The following is a 20,391-nucleotide window of genomic DNA, read 5'->3' as shown; positions in this document are numbered from 1 at the left end:
GAATTCACTTTTTGGCATGGCACTGAGGGGGGCCCCAGCCCCCTGCCCGGCTCTCACCCCTAGCTACTTGGAATACTAGGAGAAAACAAATGGCAAGAACCAGGGAGAGCTTTAACTGTGACAAAAGGGCACCGAATCGATTATGAAGAGACTCCATAAAGTAAGAAAACGAGGGTCTGGGAGGCCAAGAAGTTGCGGTCTCCCCCCAGACTAGTTAGCTGACTTGTGGCAGGGACGTTGGCCACACGCAGTCACCACGGCGGCTGCCTTGCTTTGTAACAGCACAGGATCCAGGCAGGTCTCACTCACATAGACCTGCTCAGTTAGTCGATTCCTGCTCTGGGGAGCCTCCCTCCCCCCATGCAAAGGATAGCCATCTGCCCAAGCCCACCAGCTGGGTGGTGGGGATGAAAGTGAAAAGTCCTGAGCCTCTACTCCAGCCTGAGGCACTGCCTAGTCTGCCTGCTTACCTCATTCTCAAAGGAAGCCAAAGGGAACATTCTGGTTTTGCTGGGAAAAGGTCCTTTGCCTTCAGGCCCAAAATGGTCCCGTCTCTGTGACAGTGCAGAGAGAAAGGATAGCTTTTCCCCACTGTTTTATTGGAAATTCTTTTTTAAAATGTTTTATTTATTTCTGAGAGAAAGAGAGAGAGAGAGCGCGAGAGTGAGAGACAGTGAGAAAAAGTCACTTTTTCTGCGTGAGCAGGGCAGGGTCAAAGAGAGAGGGAGACACAGAATCTGAAACAGGCTCCAGGCTCTGAGCTGTCAGCACAGAGCCGACGTGGGGCTCGAACCCAGGAGCAGTGAGATCACGACCGAGCCGAAGTCGGACACTTAACCAACTGAGCCACCCAGGCGCCCCTATTGGAAATTCTTAAATTCTTCATGCATGTTCTTTTTTTTCTTAGAAGACAGCCATGAGAAGAACCTAAACCGAGGACATTAGACAAAATACTTGCTCAGTCAGCACTTCTCATAACTGCTAAGGTTATGAGAAACCAGGGAAGACAGAAGCTGTCACAGATCAGAGACGAAGAAGTATAACTGTCATGTGGTACCACGGATGGGACGCTGGCACAGAAAGAGGCCATGACTGGTAACACAAGTGAAATCCGAGTAAGCCTAGTTTAGTTGACAGTGACGTTATCAATGTTGGTTTCTTACTTGTGACAAATGTAACATGGTAACAGAGGTGTTAGCCACAAGGTAACTGCTGGGACATAAGGCTGCTCCCTCCACTGTCTTTGCAAACTTTCTGTAGATCTGAAACTGTTCTAAAACTAAGAGTGTTTATACATGTGTGCGCACATGTATATACATATATATGAAGCTAGCTGGGGCTTCTCTTTCAAAGCTTCTAGGTCTGTCTATCCTAAAATTCCTAACAGAAATGAGCTCTCTCCTCCTCCAGGCTCGCTGCTCCTTCTGGTGGCCCTGTGCTCTAACATCTGAGCTAGCGTCTTACCCCCCTCCAGTTTCCCACGAATTAGTCACTGTATAATGCACCCAGTCCTCCACGGAGGACAGCAGCCATTTCCTGGAAAGGCTTAGGTCAGTTGCTCGGTTTTGAGTTTTAAGACGTTAGCTGTGTCTTCACGTTTTCTGATCTCTCCGCAGCATGACACCGCTGAACCCTGACCCCACCTCCTCCTCATCCACCCCTTAGATAGAACCACTCGGGTTCGCAAATAAGTTCCCCACGTCCTCGCCTCCGCTCGTGGCAGCCCTTCCTTCTGGAATGCCTCCTGGCCACCCGGGCCTGCTGCTTCCCCACCAAGATGTCCTCAGGCTCCTCTGGAGGAAACACGATCCCACGAGCTCCACCATCCTCACACGCACCCTTCCTCTCACGGGTGTGCTGGGCTCGGGTCTCACTAGAGCTCATCCACACCTTGGATGCAACAGTGAATAAATGCTACATTCATGAATAAATGATCAACCAATCAACAATCATCCAACAAACGAGAGGATTGCTGCAATGGGACAGACTCTCTGAAATTCACCAGAGTCTATTCTCTCTGGTCCTCTCCTCTTCAAGAGGCTTCCTCTTCCAACTGGCCTTTCATCCAGATTTCAACTTCTAGTTTCTCACTAGAAACTGCCAAGAACAATAATCTGAAAAAGACCCATAAGGGCATGTGATGAATATCGCAGTGAGATTTAGTGACAGATCAGTATAGGGTCTTTTGAAAATGAAAGTTATGAAGAGTCCATGAGTCACTTCTTCACCCCACGAAGAAGTCCAGTTCGACCTTCCAATCTTTGGGGGAATGCACAGGTAACCCCGTCACCCAGGGGTTTATGCCATTTCCAAGGGGCCATGAGAACCCAGCAGGGCCCCAGCTCAGGCTCACAGAGAGCCATTTCCTGGTCATCTCCTCTCCTGCCACGGAAAGCATCACTCACAAAAAAGGCAGCCACGCGAAGCTGAGAGCCTCAGTGAGTCACACCACGAATCTCGCCAGAGGGCCAGGCCCAGAAATCCTACACTGAAACACACCTGGAGTTAAAGGAAGTGTCTTTAGTTCCAAAGGAGAATTGAAAACAAATCAAAGCGTAATGCCACTTAGGGGCACCTGGCTGCTTGGGACCCTGTGCCAAGTTTGCAAAACTCGTTCCAGTTAGAGCCCGAGGAGGTATTTACATGCAGGCGGGAAACACTCAAAGAAAGTCTGAGAAGGATGAGACGAGAAGAGCAGCTGTGTGCGTGGATGTGTGTGCGTGTGTGTGCATGGGGCTGTGTCCTTCCCCTCTAAACAGCCCTGTTTGCCTTGGACACATCCCACTTCAAAGAAAAATCTCATGGCAAACAAACTGGGTGGTCTAGGCTAGCCTCCCCACTCTTTCCTCCAGGTCCCCTTTTCCTTCTGTAATATGACCTGACCGGTCACACATTTTGTTAACGGACATAATATTCATCAGGTTTTCTCTATCCAACTGCCTTAGAAAGCCCGGAAGGGGGAGGGCAGATCATTCTCCACCAGCGGTTTTTCTCTAAGGCTGGCCTCAGAGTTTAGGTGGTCACATCTGCACTTGGGGGGGGGGGTCGCAGGTGGGCCGTAGTAAGAGGAGAGGCATAGGGGAGGGAGGGGTGCTTGCCTTCCTGCTTCCCGTTGTCCTTCTGGAAAAGCAATGGTCGTGTGGTTACTTTGGTGAGCTGGTGGTCAGTGAGATGCTACAACATTCTTCAATAAAGGTGCATAAAGAACGACAAAGTGAAAGAGTAGGAGGCGCTGGCTCTGTCACCTGTCACTCGCACGCCTGTGCCAGCCAGGGCCTGGTCTACATGGGGTGGATGTCAGAATCACCTGGGGAATTCTACACATGCATCTGTCCCTCCTCCAGGGGGTTCTCTGGCATGCCTCTGCTGGGAAGCCCTAGATTAGCAGACAGCCACAGACTCTGGGGGTAACTCTGGTCTGCCACTTAGGTGCTGTTTGATACTAAGCACTTTCCTTAGTTTCTCCAACCCTTAAGAGTGCTCATTTTGGGGCACCTGGGTGGCTTAGTCAGTTAAGCGTCTAACTTCAGCTCAGATCATGATCTTGCAGTTTGTGAGTTCAAGTCCCGCACTGGGCTCTGTGCTGACAGCTCAGAGCCCGGATCCTGCTTCAGATTCTGTGTCTCCCTCTCTCTCTCTGCTCCTCCCCTGTTTATGCTCTCTCTTTCTCTCAAAAATAAATAAACATTAAGAAAATTAAAAAGAAACTATTATAAAAAAAAAAAAGCATTCTCATTTGGGCAGAAAGATTGCAGGGTGCCTGTCCTGCCTTTAATCTAGCTTGAAGGGGAGGATTAAATGAGGCAATGCACTCTGAAGCCCACGATGACCACAATGTGTTACAGCCAGCCAGATTCCGTACGGAAAATAATCGCAATAGTAAGAATAATCCACTTTGAGAAAGACACACGATGACGGGGGGGGGGGGTGGCGGCGCAATTCATGGCAGTTGGTAGCTATCAGCTGAGTCCCTCTACGATCGGAGAGGGTGGCTGCGCAGGAGGGAACAGGCCACTTTGGGACACAGGGGTTCTGGTTTCTCTGGGTCTGTGTGAGTGCGGTGCAGTGGAGGACGAAGGATAAATTTACCTCCTCCACACCCACACCCGCCCCCCGGAGCTCTGCTAGGAAGCAGGGACGGCCGAAGGAAAGTGGGGAAGGGAGGCTGAAGGGCACAGTCAGCTAAGACTGCAGGCTCTGTCCGTCCTGGGATGACAGGCTGCTTCCATGGGTGAATTAGCTCCCCAAAAGGGAGGTATTAAAGGAGCAGAGAGGGAGGCAATTTTACCCCTTTACTTCCCTCCTTCAGGAAGATATGTATCAACCCTGGTTATTATTATTTTTTTAAAGGACTAAGCATGGGAGACCTGTAGGCATAATTCCCCATGGCACCCGGGAAATCAGTAACAGACTGAATGCCAAGGATGTGAGTTTCCCCTACCAGCCTTTTCTGGGCCCAAAAATACCAGTCACGCTTTAAGAAACCCTCAGAAGCAGAGATAAGGGCCTCTATGTTCACACAGGCCTCAACATTTAAAAACAAGTCAGGCCACCCAGACCTGTGGGCTCAGGCCTCACCCATCTCCATGGCAACCCTGGCTCACCGCTGACTGCCAAGCCTTGGATGGGCTGATTCACCCGTCAGGAGGCTGGGCCGGGCACTGCCAGCATGCACAAGCAGGAGCCCAGTCCCCACCACCTCTCTGATCCTCTCCTGGCACCCTCCACTCCCACCTCCAAATGGAGGCTGAGGTTGTCATCTTTGGAACGGCAAAGCCTCCAGGCAGGAGCAGAGGCTGGGGTCCTCCTGTCCCCGGTCCTACTGAGCAGGAAAACGACAAAAACCAAACGCCACTCTCCTGAGTGGAGAGAAAACTACCATGACTTGCTTTCATTAAGGATCACAAGTAAAATGTTACTCCTGGCAGAATTTAAAGACAGCAACAAGGGACCTATCAGTAACTTTAATTTTATTAGAGATGAATTGAAAGCTGTGGAGGTGACAGTCCTGGAGAATAAGTCCCTCTGTGAGTATGATCGTCTTGGGGGGGTGGGGTCATCTCATCCCTCTGGACAACTGCTCTGAAGCTTTGACTGAGCCACTCATCTGGGGGCAGCACTCAGATGGACAGAAGCTGGGCCACTGTGAAACTTGTCTCTAGCCCAGCGGGCCACCACGTGTGGTCCCCACACCAGCAGCAGCAGCAGCAGCAGCAGCACCTGGGAATTTGTTAGACGTGAAAATCCACTGCCTCCATCCTAGACTTACTGAATTAGAAACGAGTGCAGTGGGGCCCAGCAACTCCCCAGATGATTCTGATGCTTGCTCAAGTTTGAGAACCACTGTTGTGGGCCTTTATGTAAACAGTATATAATCAGGATGACATGGAGAAGCTTCCTCTGGGGGTTCTGGACATAGGGACTAGCTTTCTTTTTTTTTTTTTAACTAAAAAACATTTTTTTAATGTTTATTTATTTTTCAGAGAGAGAGACAGAGCATAAGTGGGAGAGGGGCAGAGAGAGGGGGAGACAGAATCCAAAGCAGGCTCCAGGCTCTGAGCTGTCAGCACAGAGCCCAATGCAGGGCTCGAACTCACAGACTGTGAGATCATGACCTGAGCTGAAGTTGGACGCTTAACCAACTGAGCCACCCAGGCACCTCCAGAGACTAGTTTCCTAAATGCCAGTGCTGAAGGGCAGGAAGCCATGGAGTATGTGTTGGGGGGAAGGGGGAAGTAGGAGCTTTTTCTGGGCTCAGCCCTTATGTGGAGCAGAGTTTTGCCATTCCACTTTCCATTGCAATCTGGAGAGTGCGAGCTCAACTCTTTCACCTAGTGCTGTGAAGTCACGTGGACCTGAGGAACTCAGGAATATGCTGAACTGTGATAGTCAAGGGGGAGGACACAGGTCAGGTAAGTGGAAGGAAGCAAAAGGTAAGAAAGAGATAATGCTGGACAGCTCTAGCTTGAACCCACTCAGCCTGGGAAGTCATAGTAAATGGTTTACATTAGAACCTGCATTTGGCTTCCAAATAAGCATTCATCACACAGGCTCAGCCCTGTGAACCTTCTTCCCCAAGAAGCCAAAATGGCCCCCACGGCCTCCACAGCAGGGCAGGAAAGACTTCCTCCTGATTTCTGCAACCTGCGTTCTCCCTAAGCTGGGCAGCCATTACGTATGAGTGGATTCTTTTCCTCAAGCACTCCTAAATTCTAGGGGGCACTTTTTTTTTTTTTTAAAAGAATACATGCAGAGGCTGAGGGTCAAACACACTGTAGGTTAGTGTTGAGTTGCCTTCTGGCATGCTTTTCTGTCCATGAGCAACTCCTCCAGAGGCTAGAGAAGGGAAAATCAGTAATAGAGTAATAGGAGCAGTTACTCTCTATGGGCGTTGATGCACTCTCACATTATAGGAGGTGATGGACATACATCATCTCATTTAATCATCTCGTCACCTTTAGAGACCCTCTTTCTGACACTGTGCTCCCTCCTGGCCAGCTGGTGAATGGGACAATTGGGAACCCTAGGAGCTTTCTCGGGGGACAAGAAGGTCATCTGGACATGCTGCGTTTAGCAAAATGCTCTGATCTAAACCTTAACTTGTCTCCTGTGGTAAAGTGATTCATACTCAGGGTGCCAACCCCAGCCTAGAGGAAAGCCAAGAGGGACGGAGCTCGCTGACCACTAACTTCTCCTTGGGGTTTATTCTCTCTCTCTCCTTCCCCTTCCCCTCTGTTGAGGCTGGGAGAGGTGGAGGTTTCAACCCACCATCACCAGGTGCCAGGGAAAACGCACCTTCAGGGCCAGCTCCACCTTCTTTCTCCTTTCTATGGGGTCCACGTAGAAGCAATAGAGACTTTGGCCCTGCCCCACTCTGAGACTTGGCTTTAAGGTGTTGGGAAAGTTCTAAATAAGAGGAATCTACCTCTTTTTGGGAAGCACAGGAAGTGAACAGAGTGGGTGCTGAGGCTATGCTCCCTGGTTTGGAGGCAGAGCAGATTTCTTGTTCTTACGGCTAGTGTTGAATTCCCAGTTCAACTCCACAGGGTGGGGGTGGGGGGGGGGGACTCTGCCAAATGGCCCCAATACTGGGGCCACTTCCAGCTGGGTGCAAAACTGGGCCCTCTCCTCACCCACCTTTCCCATACTGGGGAAATCTCTGAAATGGAGACCTTTTGTGGACAGATGGAAAGACAAGTCCTCTAATTCACCTTCTGAAAGGGATGAAGCCTAGGGGTAAAGTCTCAGCCTTGAACAATCCTGTGTCATGTGGCTTTACAGAGCTGAAGCGAGAAGACATGGAATAATATGAATCTTTAGGACAACTTCAATCTCTGAAACATTGCGAGAGGCAGTAGTAACTACAGCAATAGCTGCCAAATTAATACCTGAGCTTGTGTCTGAGCCTGGCACTGTGATGAGCTTTACATTAAATATGCCATCATTTCTAACAACTCTAAGCCTTTGGTGGTACTACCTTCATTACTCAAGTAAGGGAAGTACGGCTTAAGGAGAGTCACCAATTTCCCCCAAGAATCTGCATTTCTGCCAAGTCAACTCCTCCCACACCTAACAATGGCCATGGGTCATAAACGGCCCTGGTACCATGTGCTGCTCTTTTACACCACATCGGGGCACATCAGGAAGTCAACAACAAACCCAAATGTCCCTGAGAAGCCAGGTCCTTGGGGAGGCACACTTCTGCCTCTTGTGACCATTTACAGCCCTAAATACTGAGAAAATGATGGCACCCACTCCACCACCAATATAATTATATTGAAAATGTAATTCGATATTTTTAAAAAATCGAAATTATAAAATAAATATTAAAAAGTTCAAAAAAGTTCTTATTTTCTCCATGATTCCTTGGGCTTACCTGCACTGCTGACATCCTAAGCACCTGCTTAGCCTGCTCGCTGACCTTGCCGGGGGCAGGGGTTCACTTTCTGGGGATTCTAGTGCACTTGGGCAGTCTCCTGGGTGGAGGGGGGAAGGTGGCTCAATAGGTACAGCCTATGGGTACCATCAGTTTGCTAGAGTGGCTCTTTTGGGCCAGTGTGTATTCCAGTCTGACTTCAAGGCTGGTGTACGGCTAACAGGAACATTTTCCAGCGAGAAGAGGAATGTGAGGGAGCTAGATTTCTACAGTAAGGTCCTGCTGCCCCTTGTGAATCTAAGAGGACTGGTAGAACCACCTTATACCCTTTGAGGTAGTTCTGATCATCCCAGTTTGAGATGAGGAAACAGGCTCAGAGAGGTAAAGTAACTTGCCCCAGGTCACAGAGCAGGTATGGAGCAACTCAGCCATCAACTCCCTCCCTCTGTCACATGCACAGCAGGTGCCATGAAGAGGTTAATTACTCGACTGCCTGTCTCATCCCTCGTCCCTCGTGGTCCCCTCTCTGGGGTGTGGCAGAGGGTGAAGGGCCTTGGAAGCTTTTTCTCAGCACATCTTGATGGTAATTAGGCAGCGACCTGCTCAGAACCAGATCAAGAGTTGAGAAATCCTCCCTTCCAAGGACACCAGCATCATTTAAAAACCAGAGCCGTTATTCTGCCCAAGAGGGTTGAAAAGTTTCAGCTGATATGACGGGTTAGCATTAAGTAGTTCGGGGATGAAGAATCGAGAGGGAGGGCCTCTGCCCAAGATAACCTCTTTCTAAACAAGAAACCTCATTTCAAGTTTCCACTGCCTGCTTGCCAGACATGCAGCATCATACATCAGCCAGCCCATAAATCTGTTTTCTGCTGAAAGCAGGCATTCTGATCTTAACCAAAATCATCTGATGTGGGGGACTGTTTGGGGGATGTTTTGCTTTAAATTCCAGAATACCACACATTTGTTTTCCATTGTGTATGCCTCACTAAGATGCCTGGTAATCACTCACACACACACACACACACACACACACACTCTTGTTTATACACTTTGGCCATGTGGACCACCTAACTTTCATTCCATCTGTGGGAACAGTTACCATTTGCTTGCATAGCCCTGAATGGTGGGAAATGCCCCCTTTTTTTATACCTTTGAAACAATGCCATGTGGTATGTGGATTAGCAGTATGTGGATTGGCACTGCTCAGTTAAATGGCCCTCCTTCCCCAACATGGTGCGTTCTGAGCACAGAGCCAGGAAAGGGGCAAGGGCCAAGGTCCCCAGCTGATGTGTCTGACTGAGCATCTATCCTATCCCTTTGCCACAATCCCTGCCTACATTTTAGGTCTCTTAATTATAGCTGCCATTTGCATAACATGGGTTTCAACTCATATATAGGTCCAACTATATGCAGATTTTTTTTTGATGAATATAGTACAGTCTTATAAATGTATTTTCCCTTCCTTATGATTTTCTTAATAACATTTTCATTTCTTCTGACTATTATTGCAAGAACACAGTGTATATAATACATGTAACATACAGAGCATGTGTTAACTGACTTACTGGAAAGGCTTCTGGTCAACAGGAAGCTATTAGTAGTTAAGTTTTGGGGAAGTCAAAAGTTATAAAGAGATTTTTGACTGCATGGGTGTCGGTGTTCCTAACTCCCGCGTTGTTCGGTGGTCAACTGTATGTCACTGGACAGCTAGCACGACAATACTTGGCTGTGTCCCATAGCAATTTACATGTATTATTTCATTTTCACAGTAGATCCACCAAGTAGTTACTATTTGCTTTCATTTTTTAGATGAGAAAACTTGGACACAGAAGCAGCTCATCTGAGATCACATAGCAAATAAGCGGCTGGGTTAGAATTTGAACCCTAGACAGTCTGACTGCAAAGCCCAAATTCTCAATCATCCTGTCAAACTGTCTTTTAGATCAGTTTTGTTGATTTCAGAGCCGGAAGGTTTCACTTTCATGCTGTTTCCCTCCTAGCCGTATCTGATCCCACTTCAAAAGTGTACCTTCTATCCTTAAAGGTCCAAAAGAGCCCACCAAAGGGCTCTACCTTCTCAAGACAGACGAACACCTGCAACAGACACCTGGCTGCAGCGCCACCTGAACCCATCTTCTCTCCGAGGCTGGCTGCCTGATGGACAGAGTCGAGAGAGAATGCACTTCCTCCTGCTGGCCTCTGGCCCCAGAGTGGCGTCCACGCCCTTGCTGCTCTGGCCAGAAAGTCTGTGTGGACACAAGGACCGCTCTGGGAAACAGATTCCCCAGAGTAACTCGGCATGTGTTCTTCTCATCCTAGCTTTGCTACTGTCACAAGCCTGGTAAGTGCAGGCACTGTTAGAGCTGCCCACTGGCCACCGTCCTCGCATCCCCTATAGGAACAGCCCCAAGGGAAGGCCCAGAACCTCTGCCCTTTCCCCACAGCACCATCCTGGCAGCAAAAGGCATGAGAGGGCATGACCGCAGACCTGTGTTACAGCCCTGGCCGTGGGGTCCTGGGAGGCACCAGCCACATGAGGCTAATGCCAGCTTCCCATAATGACGGTCCCTCCCAGCACTGGATGAGAATCTACTTCCTATCTGAAATCAGCATTCTGGGTCTCTTAAGGATTATGTGTCTTAGGGAGTCAGAGCTATAATACAGGGGGACTGGGGAAAAGTAGGGAACGTGGAGATGTTCCCAGGCTTGGAGAAAGGAGGCTTTAGAAAGCCCGAGCATAATAGTAACAGATTTAAATGCAGAGTTCCCTACTGCAAGAAGTAACGTGTGAGTGAAGCATTCACTCTGCGTGCGGGAGAGCAGGAGACAGAGCCTTAGTGGGAAGGGTTTCTTGTGTCTCGACTGTGCATTCTGCCCCCCGAGCAGGGGTGCTGCGGGGGTGAGCTGGCCTGCCACCCACCAGAGGGGGCACCGATGTGAGCTGTGTGTGCAATCGCTCACCTAGGCTGGAAGAGGTGATTCTGAATGTGTAAATAGCTATGTCTTAGTCCGCTTGGGCTACTATGACCAAATACCATCGACGGGGTGTCTTAACAACAAAAAATTACTCTCACAGTTAATATCTGAGATCAAGGTACAAACAGATTTGGTGTCTGGTGAGGAGTTGCTTCTTAGTTCACACAGATTTGTCTTCTTGCTCTAATCTCACATGGTGGAAGGAAGGAGACTGCTCTCTGGAGCCTCTTCTTTTATGAGGGTGCCAATCACCCCAAAGGCCCCACCTCCAAAGACCATCATGCTGTGCTTTAGGATTTAACATAATACATTTGGTTGGGGTCGGGTTGTGGGGGTGGACACAAACATTGAGTCTACAGCAAACTATCTTTAAAAACACCAAACTTCTATTGACTTGCAAAGCAATGGGTTCACAATTAAGTATGAGTCTGCTGATCTTTTCATTTAAAGTTTTAATAAATCAATTTTATCATCCATCACACTACTGATTTGATCAATGTAGGTTTAAAGATAAAATTGGATTGTTATAGAAATGTTTTGAAGTTGGTGAAACTCTTGATTTTACCGACTTAAACTGATTTACTTGATTGTATTTTTAAGCTCCGGCCAAGGATTTGCTGCTAGGATCCATGTGTTGTGCTGTTTTTACACTTAGACACTGACATGTAGCTCATATTGGGAACAGAAGCAAGGGATCGTGTCCTGAGCATAGGAGGCGAGGGCTTGGTAGAAGTCACGGGCCATTGGCCTGCCCGGCCTGAGAGGTGCTCAGTGGAACCTGGAATGTGCGCTGAATATAATAGTAACAGGATTAAGCTTTGAAGGGTTACTTTGGTAACAACACCAGCAAGAGTCATTGTTTAGGCCTCCCTGTACAGTGTCTGGCCAGAGGATTGAACAAGAAGGATCTTTAAAACCCAGGTTTCTGATTTTTCTCCAAGTCAGTAGCCTCCACATCTCTCTACCCAGGGATCTTTGCTAGAATCACATGAATGCAGGCCCCTCTCCAAGTCAGAGGGCTTCATCTTCCCCTGCTACTCAACCAGACTGAGTATCATCTCCCTCAGGAGTCCAAATCCCCAAATGCTCCTCTGGGGACACGTCTCCCTTTCCAAAGTCCTCAAGGGCAAGGCCAGGGAAGGTTGGCTGATTTTAGTCTCCATTTGGTGGGAAGGAGGAGGAAGGAAAGACAGAATTCAGTTCTTCCTAAACAGATACAAATCACCCAAGTTATGGGAAAACCTAACCCAAGAAGCAAAACTTGGCTAGAAGCTCATAAAGTTGGATTCTTCATGTGGACTAGAAATACAGAACACTCATTAAATTAATCGAGAGTCAAAGCCACTCCCTGGGCAATGATTAAGCTGAGAATCAGAGCAAGTATGGGTGGGGAGGCTAGCTCTCCAGTCTATACTGTTCTTGATCATCAGGGAACTTAGCCTTTCTCAAATCACCCCCAGCTCCCCCACATTGTCCCTGGGTAGTGGCAAGGCAACCCACTGCTCATGGCTGAAACAAAGTATTCAGAACAGGGGCCCCTGGGTGGCTCAGTCAGTTAAGTGTCCGACTTCGGCTTAGGTCATGATCTTGCAGCTTGTGAGTTTGAGCTCCACATTGGGCTCTGTGCTGACAACTCAGAGCCTGGAGCCTGCTTCACATTCTGTGTTTCCCTCTTTCTCTGTCCCTCCCCCCTTCACACACTGTCTCTCTCTCTCCCTCTCTCAACAATAAATAAACAATTAAAAAAAAAAGAAAAAAAAAAGGATTTAGAACAGAGAAGAGGTTGTTTGGAAACCAAGAAAGAAAACCTAAAAGGAGGTGTTCATAACCTGAGGTCCATTGGCCTCCAAAAAGAATAAAACAAAACAAAACAAAACAAAAAACAAAAAAAAGAAAAAGAAAGAAAAAGAAAAAAGGCCTAACATTTTTCTGAAGGCAGATCCTATTGATTTTGTGGGATTCCCTAAAAATCTGGTTAAGGTCCATGAGTCTAGGATGATAGCACACAGTATTTACAAACTATATAGAACCAAATACTTTTTCGGGGTGGTGGTTGGGGGTGGGGGGAATTGGAATTACCGGATGGATGTAATTATTATAAAATTATCTCATCGGGAGGCAGGATGCTACTTTCCACAGCTGGATGCCATCACTTGATGGAAAATGAAAATGTCCCTGGACCAGCATGACTTTTTCCACAGAATGAAACAGGCAAGTGATCTGCAGGCAGACTTCAAAAACATAAATTTAAAAACTGTATTATTGAGATCAGCTCTTCTCGTCTCCAGAATTCCCTCAGTTTCAGAGGACATTTCTGAGTAGTCGAGAACATGGGCCCAACAGGCTCTTCCCCAGATTTTCAAAACCCTTAAACAATGAAGTCATCACTCTCCCGTATAGGAGAGACGGAAAGGTGGTTTCTTTTCTTTGCTTGAAAAGACCTATGGAAGGAAGTCCCACTGACTCCCACCCTGGGGAGGGGGAATGAAGAAAATAAACACGCAGCTCCTCACACTCCACTCTCTTCTCCCCTGCTGGACACAGCTGTACTGAGAACATTCAGCTACCAAGCAGACAACAGGTTATGAGAGCCACAGTAACCCATGGCCTGAGGTCCCTTACCCTCACAGCCAGGCGGGCCCAGAGAAGAACTGTCAAGGCTGTGCTCTTTAGAAGAAAAGGTGCCTTTGCAAGTTCAAGGTGTATTATTAAGTTCCAGACTGTGAGACCAAAAGCCACGCCTCCTTATAAAATTGAATCGAACCGGAAAACAAACTTGGGACACACAACAAAAGGTGTGAGAGCACTGGCTCGTGAGGTTTGAAATCACAGAAGACTCACTGAGCAGAGTTAAGTGCTCTGGCAGGGATGGCCCTCCGCGGGGCTGCTTATCAAAGTGGATCCAAATTCAGGTCTTAACGAGCAACCTCTTCTTCCTTACAAAAGAGTAAGGTCTGGAATGGTGCGGGGCACTTTGAAAAGGAAGGGAGAGAGAGAGAGAGAGAGAGAGAGAGAGAGAGAGAGAGAGCGCCTGTGTGTGTGTGTAGAGGAATCCCCTTTCCCCCAAATCAGTCAGGTCTTTGCTACTGATAACCAATAGGAAAGTATGGGGGGGAAGCCACCAAGATTCTGGGCAGAGGAGAAGGGGAGAAGTCCTGTTTTCCTTAGCAGCTGCAGACACCTGGCCTCGCCTCACCTCTCCCCAAACCTGCCAGCCTCAGTACAAACACCGCCAGCTTTCCCAGAGCTCCGGCTGTCTGTGTGCCAAAGTTGGGGAGCCATTTTAGGGAATAGTCCTAGCTGCTTGCTCAGCCCCACATTGAAGGTCAACAGCTTCTGGGGGAATCTGCCAGTTGGGTGGGATGGGCTTCCTCCACTACGCCCCCGCCAGGTCCATACCCCACCCTGACCCAGAAGCCTGATGTCTTAGGGTTCCTCTGCTGTGTAGTTTATTTTCAGAAGTGGGGCGCCGCCCCAAAGGCAAATGTGTAGCCACACATAAAACGGAGTGGGTGTCCTAACACGGGAATCACAGAGGCGGGGTGGATCATGAGGCTGGCAGTGATGCAGGGAGAGAAGGAAAGGCAGGCGGGTGGGGATGTGTGTGGATTCTGAATGTGGATTCCTGCCTATGTCCCTGGTTTCAATTTCTCCACTTCTTAGGGAAGTGCTCCCACCCTCCCCACTGCCTCAATCTACTTCCAACAGAGGAGCAACCACACTAGAGTAAACAGAAAGTTTACTGTGTGTCTAGTACTAGGCTACTATGCCAAGGGCAGCACACACATTCCCTCATTTAGCCCGCAGCCACGCCACGGGGTAGACGCCGGCTCCATCTGGTGATGGTGAGACTGAATCCAGCGCGGGGCGCTGCCCAGTCGGCAGTACCGTCCCAAATGGCTAAGGGTGAGGAAAACGGAGAGCCCCCACACAGAGGAACCCCATCAAGGGCAAGAGAGAGGGAAATATGAGGCGAACAGGGCAGAGACCAAGAATCAGGACCCAGAAGAGGTAAAGACCCAGATGAAGCCAGGCTCCGAAGACAAGCCTTCGTAGCTGCTGCACATGTCCCTCCCCCAACTCTGATTTTGATTTTGGGTTGTCTGGGAAAGTCCTATTGCTGCAGGTACTTGGGGTGGGGCCAGGCTCATAGACTTAGCTGAAGGGGCGTTCTGTGACCATTTGTTTCAACCCACTGGTCTTACAGATGAGGAAACTGAGGTCTGGAGCACAAAAGCAACCTCTCTAGGGTTTTAGAGTGACATGAAGACAAAGCTAGACTGATACCTAGGTCCCTGTCCAGGTTCCCACAGTTTTTTGGGGAGTGGGTAGGTGGGGCAATCTGGAGGAAATACAGAAACAACTGAAACAGGGCCAAAAAGTTAGGGTTGTGGCGGTGCTGGATGAACAGACGCGGTTGCTGGTCTGGCAGTGAGCACTGGAGGCCCTACTAGATGGAGGAGAGCAGGGAGTTCAGGCTCAGCTGTCACTGAGGGTTCCCCAAGGCTAAGGGCTGGGCCAGGGAAGAGGTATACTGTCTCCCCACCCCCCTAATCCCACCTCCACTGAGGTGGGCTTCCCTCTGGGTCCCTGCTAGGCCACCCCTCTCAGCATCCTTTGTTCAGGAGGGCTGGTGGCTCCTGGCCTCACAACTCCTGTCTTTCAAGGCCCACATCAGATCCCAAATGCCGAGTCCTGGCCTCAAGAGAAAAAGGTAACTGGGGGTATCATCGTAACAATCCAAGCAGTTTCCATTAAAGATATTTTTGGGAGTTGTTCCTACTCAGCTGGGCCTGGCAGCAGGTTGGGATGCAAAGCATGTTGGACTTTAGGCCAACCAGACCTACCTTCAAACTTATTCGTCCGCTATCCTGCCACAGGAGCCTGGATAAGTCATTTAACCTCCCTGGGGACTTGTTTCCTGGTCACCAGCACAATGGGGATGATGCTTCCTGCTCTGGCTAGATCATGGGACTGGGAAGGGACCTTAGCAGGCGGCACAAGTGGATCCTTATTCCATCATCGCTACAGGGACCTTGATGCAGGACGACTGAACAATCGCTAACTCAGGAGAATGTAGCTTACCCCCCTACACCAACTTGTTACCAGGTCCCCTTGCTGGTTTCATGATGGAGACAGAAGAGGATGAGACTCAAGTAAGGGATGCAGGAATTGTGGTATTGGTTTGGTGTCTGTGATCCTGGGCCAATCGCCCCTCTCTGGTTCTTTGCTTCTTCACTGTGAATCTAAGGGCCAGACTGGATGATCCCTAGAACCCTTCCTAATTCTGGATCCAAACGTTCCCAGAGTGAGTCAGTTCTGTTTTAGATGACATAGCTGATCAGCAGCACCTAGCCCAGGCAGGGGCAGCTCTGAATGTGGGTGGGGTGGTAGGCTGGAGACAATAAGAGACTGCAGTTACCAGAGGAGCCCTGGAGCCTTCCATCAGGCTACTGCATGTACTACAGGGCAGACTTGGGGTGGGGTATGAAGGCCCAGGGTAGCCTGTGGTTCCTCCCCAGCTTGAAACCCTGATGCAGCCTAGGCAGATAGCTGAGGACTAACCAACAGACTGAGGGGGCGGGGGGGGGGGGGGAGATTGTGCTGGGAAGGGCAGAGAAAAACTCCCCAAAGGACAAGGGTGGGGTGGGGCGGGGCTAACCCGCCTTCTCACATTCTTTTCTGGTGCCAGCGGTTGGGGAGAGGAGGAAGCCAAGCCTGGGAGCTAGCTGGCAGGCTGGCTGCTCTGCTCGGGGCTGGTGGGAACCCGGGGAGGAAGAAATAGCCACCACCAGGGGGTCTCCCTAAAACAGGCCAAGTGTTGGGCAGGGGCACATCTATGTGCCGTCCTCACTAGACATGTGTTAGGGATGGTAAGTCTTTCAAGGGCAGGTCAGTCCCTTACCGTCAGCTCTGGAGAGAGGATTAAAATCTCAAGAGGTTTGCCCCAAGGTTCCTGGGGACGCCAGTGACCACCTCCAGGGGAATAAGCACAATATATTTTTTTGTTACAAGGCTCTGGTGGCAGGCCTGTTTCGATAGTCATCTCTCAAGTGGCATAGAGGCTGCCTTTCCAAACTCCTTCCTGACTTCCAAGGAGCAAATACTGCCCATCTGTGTACAGGGGATGTAGCTCTCAGACTTTGGACACAAAGGTTCCCTATTCCTTGCTTCTTTCTGTCTCTGGGCAGTCCCTTAATCCCCCAAGAGAAGGTGTGGAGGTGACATCCCCTTTTCTGCTGATTCCCTTTGCAGAAAGGGGGAATGTGGTCAGCAGTGGGAGTCAGGTAGCTTCCCGGCCTGGCGTCCTCTCCAGGTGAACTTCCACTCTCCGAGGCCCCGCCTTGCTACTGGGTGGGCTGGCATGGGGGCGTGGGCGAGGCCGGAGGCCCCGGGCTGGCAAGTGGGCGGCCGGCACCTGATCTTCCCCCGGAAATGGAAAAAACACTGGACTAAAAGTGCCAACAGGCATCTGCCCCTCCTCTCCCCAACGCTCCCAGAGTTCTCTCCAGTTCAGATACTTATCGCCTTTGAAAAAAAAAATCAAGACAAGCTAGTCTTTCAGGTAGTTTCAAGACAGTTGAGACTTTCTCACGGCGGCGGCTCAGAATCCATCGCGCAGGTACCTCCTCGCGGGTGGACGGAGTCCCAGTCCCCCCTCCCTCTCCCTTTCCAGGGTAAAGTGTCCTCAGCTCTGGGCTGAGCTCCCCCTGCGCCGCTGAAGTCCTCCGTGCGCCCGCATCCCTCCTCCTCGAGGCCCCCTCCGCTTGCGAGACCCCAGCCAGATCGCGAACTACTGCACGCCACAGTCCTCCCTGGCCAGGGCCCTAAGTTCCCAGAGGAGGGGTGCTCCGTTTCTCCCTGCCGCCTTCCTCTCCTGCACTCGGGGGGCTTGGGCGGGGAGCAGACACAAACCCCACCCCGAACCCACGGCGAAGGAGAGGGCCGGGGCAGGTCTCCGCGCCCCCCCCCCCCCACTACGGCCCCCTGCGCCCCGCTGCCCGCTCGGCTTCCGAGGAGCCCTTCTACGATCGTGCCCGCCCAGCTCGTCCCCGGACCCCGTCGAGGAGCCAGCTGGCGGCTGCCGGTGCCTTTTCTCCTCCCGCCCCAAGTCCACCCGGCGCTAGCTGCGCCAGCAACCGGCACCCCCGACCGCAGCCCCCGGTCCCCGGGGCGGACAGGGTCCCCGGGACGAACAGGTGGCTCCGGAGAGGAGCGCGCGGCAGTCGCACTCACTCACCCAGAAGATGAAGTTAAATCCGAAGAGCAGGTATTTGATACACTTGGTGCCTCCTTTGACCGGCATGGTGCGGGCTAGACGGGCCTGGACCGGACTGGGGTGGGACCGGGGGGACGTGCGGTCGGGACCAGCGGCACCGGGCTGCGGACCGAGGTGTCGGCGGCTGCGGGCTGGCCTCCGGGTAGCACTTTTAAAAAGTGCCACTCCTTACTGCGCGCGACGACTGCGGTGCGCATGTGCGGTGGACCCCGCCCCCGGCGACCCCGCCCCTGGCCCCACCTGCCCGGCCAATGCCGGGCGGCCGGCTGCAGCACAGGTTCAAGGGGACTCCGGGCTCAGCAGTCCTGGAGCTGCACTCCCCTTTTCTCTCCCGCCTCCAGCACAGCCCTCTCCCCCACCTAGTGGGCCGCACCCTCCTTGCCGCCACCGACCTCCCCCTTCGCTCTCAACCGTCCTGGGATCGCTCCAGACTGCCCCCCCACCCCCCACCCACGCTTCTACCTAGAAGTTCTTTGGAGGCCTCGCCCTTCGCCCTTTGTTGATTCTGGGCTTCCTGCCTGAGCTCTCTCTTTGGGGAGACTTTCCTCGGGTCGTTGGGGGTAGAGTCCCCTACCTCAAGGCGGGTGGCCCGCAGAGTGAGGGCTCTTCTTGCTTTGGGCTCCCCTTGAAGAGAAGCTGGCTGACTTTATTTCTCCTTGAGGCGGCTCCTTGTAAACTGTCATTGGAGTACACTTATTTGGCACGTCATGCGGACTAGGAGGAATTAGAAGCTGGCAGTCCAGGTGGGAAGAGACGTTGAAGGCTTATGGGAGTAATTTTCAAATATAATCACCGAATGGTAATAAGGCTGAGAGTCAGGTGGTCCTGGAGTGCTTCCTCGCCTTGAGGTTTAAATGCCCTGAGAGGAGGAGAGTTTGTGGCCAGGCTTCCGTTCTTGCTCTTGCTCCATGTCACCCTCCCTCTTGCTCTTTGACCTACGAATGCTGAGTTCTGGGCCTATTTCTCCCCCACTCAAAGGCTGTCTGTAGCTCGCCCCATTCAATGGCCCAAGTTGAAATTCCCGATTTTGCATTCAGCTCTTGATCTTGTGTCTGTCTGAAAGCTGCTCTACCTGGGACACACTGCCCCATTCACTCCTCACCTCTGCTTGGCCTTGCCCTTGGGGCATGTGGTATGTGCCCTCAGGCTGGCTGGCCCTACCCTCTTCAGATGTAGAAACTCAGACGTAGAAACTCGGAGGCTCCCCTAACATTCCTTTCCTGTTTCTCACCAAAGGATGAGGAGATTCCCTCTTCTTTTGAAGTCCCAAAATCTGTTTGTATATATTTTTTCCAAAATGAAGTGTCCTTTACAAAAGCAATAAACATCAGAAAGTACCAACAAGCGAAAAAAGAATATAACTCAGTTTCACCCACTAGGAACAGAGGATGTCAGCACTTTGTAGCTCTTATCTTGCTGTTTATTATCACTGTCAGATTTGGCTCATTGATTCATTCATTCAAAAACATTCTTCAGTGTCTAGTTATAAGGGCAATCATTAGGGGCAGGGGCTGGATGTCCACTGGTGGAGGGATTCAGACAGCCAGACAATGTGGGAGAGTGCTGTTTGGGGGTCACAGAGATAGGGTTGGGGGCTCAGGGAGCTCAAAGGAGGGGCCTCGGATACAGACTGGGAAGTCATGCTGCAGAACCACAGGGAAAGTTGTAATCACTGGAGAACATTGGGCAAAGCCTGGGGCCAGGGCCATCTGGGGTCTGGGCTGGAGCTCACAGTTTGGGGGAGTCTGTGGGAGGTGAAAGTGGAGCCCCAGCTGGGGTGAGGTGAGGGGGAGCCTCCCCTCACTTTGCACCCTGAGGTAAGGGACCACTGAGGATTCAGGCAGGGAGTGGGTCCTGTCTGTTGTGTGATTTAGGTTGATGGCTACTTGTGTTTTATGCAGCTGGGTGGGGGAGGGCAGGAGGTACAGGCATTTGGCTCCTTGAGGCTAAGAGCAATTTGTCTGTGCAGACCTTGGCTCAGAGCTTTGGGAGATTATATGGAAGGTGACAGGTGATGAGTTATGGGGGGGGGGGTGCCTGAAACTAGGTAGTGTGAGGGGAGCATGGGACACAAAAGGTGAGGTGAGGTGAGAACATGTGGAGAGCAGTTAGAGGCTCCAGTGTAGTTCAGGTGAGAGACAAAGAGAAGTGGACAGGTGGGGCTGGAGAGTGCAGCAAAACCAGATGAGGGGACTGTGTGTGTGTGTGTGTGTGTGTGTGTGTGTGTAGGCAACAGGGTGGGGACGGGCGTGGTGGG

The 20,391-nt window shown here is 50.8% G+C and overlaps 1 protein-coding gene across 1 annotated transcript in view; it reads right to left on the bottom strand.

Moving 5' to 3' along the window:
• Positions 1-18,302, bottom strand: part of CD9 (CD9 molecule) — a 34,773-nt gene extending 16,471 nt beyond the window's left edge. Inside the window, exon 1 of the mRNA XM_039218405.1 lies at positions 18,096-18,302. Within this exon, the coding sequence (XP_039074336.1) occupies positions 18,096-18,161 (66 nt within the window). The 5' untranslated portion in view covers positions 18,162-18,302. The remainder of the gene's footprint in view (positions 1-18,095) is intronic.
• Between the last annotated feature and the right edge of the window lie 2,089 nt (positions 18,303-20,391).

Source organism: Hyaena hyaena, unplaced genomic scaffold, assembly GCF_003009895.1.
Source record: "Hyaena hyaena isolate Hyena2069 unplaced genomic scaffold, ASM300989v1 scaffold_760, whole genome shotgun sequence".
NCBI lineage: Eukaryota > Metazoa > Chordata > Mammalia > Carnivora > Hyaenidae > Hyaena > Hyaena hyaena.
This window is presented reverse-complemented; position numbering and strand designations above follow the sequence as displayed.